This window comes from Bison bison, unplaced genomic scaffold (genome assembly GCF_000754665.1).
Source record: "Bison bison bison isolate TAMUID 2011002044 unplaced genomic scaffold, Bison_UMD1.0 scf7180017864495, whole genome shotgun sequence".
NCBI classification, from domain to species: Eukaryota; Metazoa; Chordata; class Mammalia; order Artiodactyla; family Bovidae; genus Bison; species Bison bison.
The window spans coordinates 12,782,164-12,787,785 of NW_011495054.1; the positions used below are offsets into that span (position 1 = coordinate 12,782,164).

Consider the following 5,622-nt stretch of genomic DNA (forward strand, 5'->3'; position numbering starts at 1 on the left):
AGGCCCCTGATGATGTGGTCCCAGACGGGGCTCCCCTCCCTGTCATGGCCGCAGAAGCCACTGGGCTCGTACAGCCTGACCACCTGGACGGATGCACAAGAGAGCAGGGCTGGGCGGTGGGGGCGGGTTTGATGGAGAGCCGGGGTCTGGGGCGGGCAGGGCGCTGGGGGCTCACCTCTGAGGGCTGCCACGCGAGGATGTTGTCCAGATCTTGTTGCTTCCGGAACTTCATGTGCTAGAGTCAAGGGAGGGTGGGGCGCAGCTGAAGACCCCTCCTGAGCCAAAGGATCTGCGGGGACCCAGGGATGCCAGGCCAGGCCCTGCTGCTGGCAACCACTGAGGGCCCGCCAGGGCATCCCGGGCTCCATGGACCCAGAACTGAGGGTGGGGATGCAAGGGGGACGGAGGAGACGGGGTCTGACACGGATGAGGACAGAAACACTCAGGACCACGTGAAGCCCGCATCCGTAGCTGCCTCTCCCTGAGTCATCCCTCCTGGTCCCCAGGCTCCTGTCCCCACGTGGCTTTCCAGGGAGCCCCACAAGCAGGGTCAGACTAACCCTAACCCTAACCCCAGCTGTCAGTCACCCTTAGTCAAAAGCCTAGACTCCCTAGGTGGCCTGCTGGGTCCCCGGGGGATGGGCCTGGGCCACCCACTCAGCTGTATCTCTCCCCTTTCTCTCTAGGGCACAACCTCCTGTGCGCCTGGGTTACTCCAGCTCGCCCACACCTCAGGGCCTTTGCACAGCTCTGCCCTGTCTCCAGTCATTACACGGCTGCCTCCTTTTGGGCATTCGTGCCGGGGCCAACACATCGCCCTTCGGCAAGGAAGGCCTTCCTGCCCTCCCTCACTTCTTTCTGCCTTACTGTCTTGGCTGCAATTTCCACTCTCAGAAATTGCCTTGTCTATTTATTGATCTGGTTTCTTTTCTCTCTCTTTCCACCACTGCACTCTCCCCAGCGTGAGAAGCAGCGAGGCTCCACTTTGAGGTGCAATAAATGGTCGTTGCAAGAAAGTAAGGAAGGAAGGGAAGAGGGAAAGAAAGAAGGAAGGAAGAAGGATGGAAAGAAGAAAAGACAGGGAATTCCTGGCAGTCCAGTGGTTAGGAGTCCGGGCTTTCATGGCTGAAGGCCCGCGTTCAATCCCTGGCCCGGGAGCTAAGCTGCCACAAAGGGCAGGAAACGGGGCCGGGCAGGTGTTGCCCTCACCTTCCGCAGCATGGCCTCTGATTTCTTCAGGTCAAAGCTCCGAGCTGCAAGGAGGAGATAGGGTGGTGGTTGTGGACTCCTGGGGGCAGTGATCCTAGCTTGTGCCCCTCGGTGGGTTATTGGCCTCTGGGGTACTGTCCACTCAGAGGTGCTTGGAAGAGTCAAAGAGCTCAGGGAAGAAGGCTCTTGGTGCCCAGTGCTGGGGGCTGCCTTGGAAGGGTCAGGCTGTGGCTACCCGGGGGCTGGGAGGGCCCCCCGGCCCCCTTACCTCCTGCCTCCCTGATTCCCTGGGCTGATAGCAGTGGGTGTGCCCCTGGGTGGGCCATGGTGGTGGCAATAGAGAAAGAAGGCAGTACCCAAGAGGAAGCTAGGAAGAGAAGGTGTCCAGAGAAATAGCACGTGGAGTCCCTGCCACATCCATGGCCACTGTCAGGGCCCTGGGGACCATGTTGTGCCCAGGGTTCTTTTCCTAATGCTCTAAAACCCTGAAGAGATCAGACCCTCTGTATCTGGTGGAATCACAGAGCCAGGAATTATGTAAATCAGGAGCCTCTTCCACTCTCACACATCATTGAGGATGCCAATGAAGTTTTGTTTTTTAGGTTATATCTGTTGATACTTACTCAGTTAGAAACTAAAATTGTACACAGAAACTGTGTACACAGATAATACATATTTGCGGTTGCTTCCAGTGCCTGTGATTTGCAGCAACTTGTGACACAACAAGAGAGACCTCGTATGCCCTTGACCTTCATCTCATGTTACCGTCCATGCTCACCTCGGAGCCAGCGGAGCAGGAAGTAGTCGTCGGTGCTGGGCAGGACGGCCAGGATATCCTGCACGTTCTCCCGGAACTGAGGGCAGAGCGGGGAGAGACCCGGGTGGGCAGGGCCGCACGGTACCCCACGGCCGCAGGGGACAGGCCGGTGCCACAGGCCTGCAGAGCCCGCGGGAAACGGGGTGTCTGAGTAAAGGGGGCCCACCTGTGCTGGGGGAGCCGAGGCCTGGGCCAAGTCACGACAGTTCCCTTCCTCCCTTTGCGAAATGGGACAGTGATGATGAACCAGTTGCCCAAAGAGAGGATGAGATGCAGATTTTTTTTTTCTTTTCCTTTTTTATTTTGGCTGCACCATGAGGCTCGTGAGATCGTAGTTCCCAACCAGGGATTGAGCCCAGGCCCTCAGTAGTGAGATTGCAGAGTCCCAACCTCTGCACCTGCCAGGGGATTCCCTGAAATGTGGAATAAATGAGATTTATAGGGCTGACTCTTCCCTGACACCCATGGGGGCAGGGCGGGTCCTCCTAAGGGCCCAGCTCTCCACCCTCAGGGAGCCCCCAGGTCAATTCAGGTGGGAGGGTAGGTGACATGGAATCTAGGCTCAGAGAGGTGGAGTAATTTGCCCAGCGTCACACAGCAAGAGGCAAATGGTGTGTTTGATCCACACCCCATCATCCAGGCCTGAATGAGGGGTGACTCCACCCAGCCTGAGAAGACCCTCTGCAGACAGGCCTCCGGAGGCGATGGGGCAGTTTAGCTGGGCCCCAGCCCTCTCCAGGGGCTGAGGGTGCCACTTCTGTGTGAATGTCACGACTCTGAGACATAGCCAGCTCTGGGGACTCATGGATCTGGACCAGGACTCGGCAGTCCCAGTGCCGTCTGGCCTGAGTCATTCTCCTCTTCCTGCATTTCAGTCTCCTTCGACTCCAAATAGGAGGGTCAAAGAACTAGCTCTGGGCCCCCCAGGCCCAAATGAGCTGATAACCTCTGTCCTCAGAAACACAAGGAAGGGGTTTCCCTCGTGGTCCAGTGGATAAGACTCCAAGCTCCCAGCGCAGGGGACCTGGGTTTGATCCCTGGTCAGAGAACGAGATCTCACAGGCTGCAACAAAGACCGAGCATGCCACAACTAAGAACCCGTGCAGCCAAAGAAAGAATTTTGTTTAACATATATTTAAAGAAAGAAAGAAGCACAAGAGAGTGTTTGGCCCTGAGCTAATCATACCGCTAGTACACCCATCCCCCCCGCCCAAGGGAGGAATCTGAGGCTCACATGACCTGCTCTGCCAAGATCTGGACCTAATTCTGTTTGTTTTTTTTGGCTGAGCCACGGGGCTTGTGGGACCCTCGTTCCTGGACCAGGGATCTAACCGGGGCCCTTGGCAGTGAAAGCGACGAGTCCCAACCACAGGACGGCCAGAGAGGCCCCTGGACCTAATCCTTGACCCCAGTTGTCTTGTAAGAGGACTTATTCTCCCAGCCTAGCTGGAATCTGCCCTCTTTCAGATGTAGAATTCTTCAACGGCAGGATTCAGGGCCTCCCTCCATGCTACTGAGGTGAGCGACTGTGCCTGGAGCCCTCACTTGCCGTGTTCAAGCCCGAGGGAAAGACCCCAACGAGCTAGAAAGGACGCGTGCCTGCTCCTGCGTCCCCCAGATCATAGCTAAGGCTGGGACCTGCCACCCCAGCAGCGCTCACCTGTGGGGCCCAGTAGAGTGGCCACTAATGTCTGAGACGTGGCCAGTCTAAATCAAGATCTGCCGTGAGTCTGAGATACACGCAGGATTCTGAAGACAGTACCAAAAACATCTCAGCGACCCTTTTTGTACTGATTACAGGTTGTGGCAATTGATTACATATTGATTACATATCGTTGTTGCAACGATAACAACTTGGCTCTATCGGGTTAAATATATTACAGGGAATTCCCCTGCAGTGCAGTGGTTGGGACATGGCTTTCACCGCCGAGGCCCAGTTCCTGGTCCGGCAACTAAGACCCTACGATCCGGCCAAAAGTAAATGAGCAAAATATATTATCAAAATTGATTTCACTTGTTTCTTTTCCCTTTTGTAATGTGGCTGTTAGACACTTTGAAGTGATAAAGGTGGCCTGCAGTTGTGGTTCACATTATGTTTCTATCGGATAGCGCTGGTGCTGACACTGGTCTCCAAGACCCTCAGAGTTGGGAAGAGACCTGGGGGTACAGAGCTCAGAGGGAATCAGGGGCCCCTGGGGCATTAGGAGAAACTGAGGCCCGTGTAGGACTCTCCCTTCCCCCACCCCCTGCCACACTCACCTGGGCCAGCGCCCTCTCCTGCGAGGGGCTCAGGTCACCCACCTGCCCACTCATGCTGCCCACGGCGGTGTGGGGTCCGGCTCCCTGGTCCTGAGTGCAGGCCCCACTGTGTGTCTCCCTGCAGGCTCTCCTGTCTTCTACTGAGCTGCTAGCCCCACCCCTTCCTGCCAGGCCTGTCCTCTCTTCCTGGCCGAGGTCATTCCTTGCCGGGTGCCTAGGGCACTGACCCTTGACTGGCCTGGATTCACATCCTCCTCTGTGAAACAAGGGCAGCGAAACTTGCCCCACAGCATGTTGAAAGGTGACACCGCCTGTCGTTACACACCCAGGGGCTGCTCTCCACCCTGCCTCTGGGCCCCCACCCCCGGCTCCTGTGTTCCCAGCAGGAGCCTCCTTGAGCCAGGAAGGCCACCACTCACCCCCGACAGAGGCCTGGAACCTCACTGTGTGTCCCAGGCTCCAGTGGCCGCCCCATGTGTCTGGAGCAACTGCCCGTGACTCATCACAGCCTTGAGGGCACGAGGCTTCAGGGGAGAGGAGAGAACTTCCCAGGCCCAGATCCAGCAGGTGGATGTGTCGCCTGGAGCTGGGTCACACCTGGCCTCGGGTGAGGGGTGACAGCGGACTCCTGGCTAGTCAGCTGCCCCAGCTCCGGACAAGAAAGCCAGAGCCCAAAACCAGGACACGGGGGGCTCGTGTGTGCATGGGACCTGCATGCCTTAGGTACTTGTCTGAGACAAGCACTCCCACAGTGTACACAGCAGGTGCTCAATAAGAGCTTGCCAAAGGCCTAGAGGAGCTATCCTACGTTGAAGGTCAGGAAGGGCGGTGGTGAGGAGATACCCCTCGTCCAAGGTAAGGATCATTGGCTGCGCTTTGCTGGAGCAGCCGTGAAGAGATACCCCACGCCCAAGGTAAGAGAAACCCAAGTAAGATGGTAGGTGTTGCAAGAGGGCATCAGAGGGCAGACACACTGAAACCATACTCACAGAAAACTAGTCAATCTAATCACACTAGGACCACAGCCTTGTCTAACTCAATGAAACTAAGCCATGCCCGTGGGGCAACCCAAGGTGGGCGTGTCATGGTGGAGAGAACTGACAGAATGTGGTCCACTGGAGAGGGGAATGGCAAACCACTTCAGTATTCTTGCCTTGAGAGCCCCATGAACCGTATGAAAAGGCAAAATGATAGGATACTGAAAGAGAAACTCCCCAGGTCAGTAGGTGCCCAATATGCTACTGGAGATCAGTGGAGAAATAACTCCAGAAAGAATGAAGGGACGGAGCCAAAGCAAAAACAATACCCAGCTGTGGATGTGACTGGTAATAGAAGCA

General features: G+C 56.5%; 1 protein-coding gene across 3 annotated transcripts in view; it reads right to left on the reverse strand.

Moving 5' to 3' along the window:
- SEC14L6 (SEC14-like 6 (S. cerevisiae)) overlaps positions 1–4,497 on the reverse strand; it is a 10,542-nt gene extending 6,045 nt beyond the window's left edge. The window contains exons 1-5 of one of the 3 annotated variants that reach the window (XM_010828773.1): positions 4,328–4,497; positions 1,988–2,063; positions 1,210–1,253; positions 176–235; positions 36–83 (exon numbers count right to left, since the gene is read on the reverse strand). In XM_010828773.1, coding sequence (XP_010827075.1) covers positions 36–83; positions 176–235; positions 1,210–1,253; positions 1,988–2,063; positions 4,328–4,339 — 240 coding nt within the window. In that variant the 5' untranslated portion in view covers positions 4,340–4,497. Of the gene's footprint in view, positions 1–35; positions 84–175; positions 236–1,209; positions 1,254–1,987; positions 2,064–4,285 lie in introns of those variants that run through there. The other 2 variants (XM_010828772.1, XM_010828774.1) reach the window with 2 other exon arrangements.
- Positions 4,498–5,622: the final 1,125 nt, after the last annotated feature.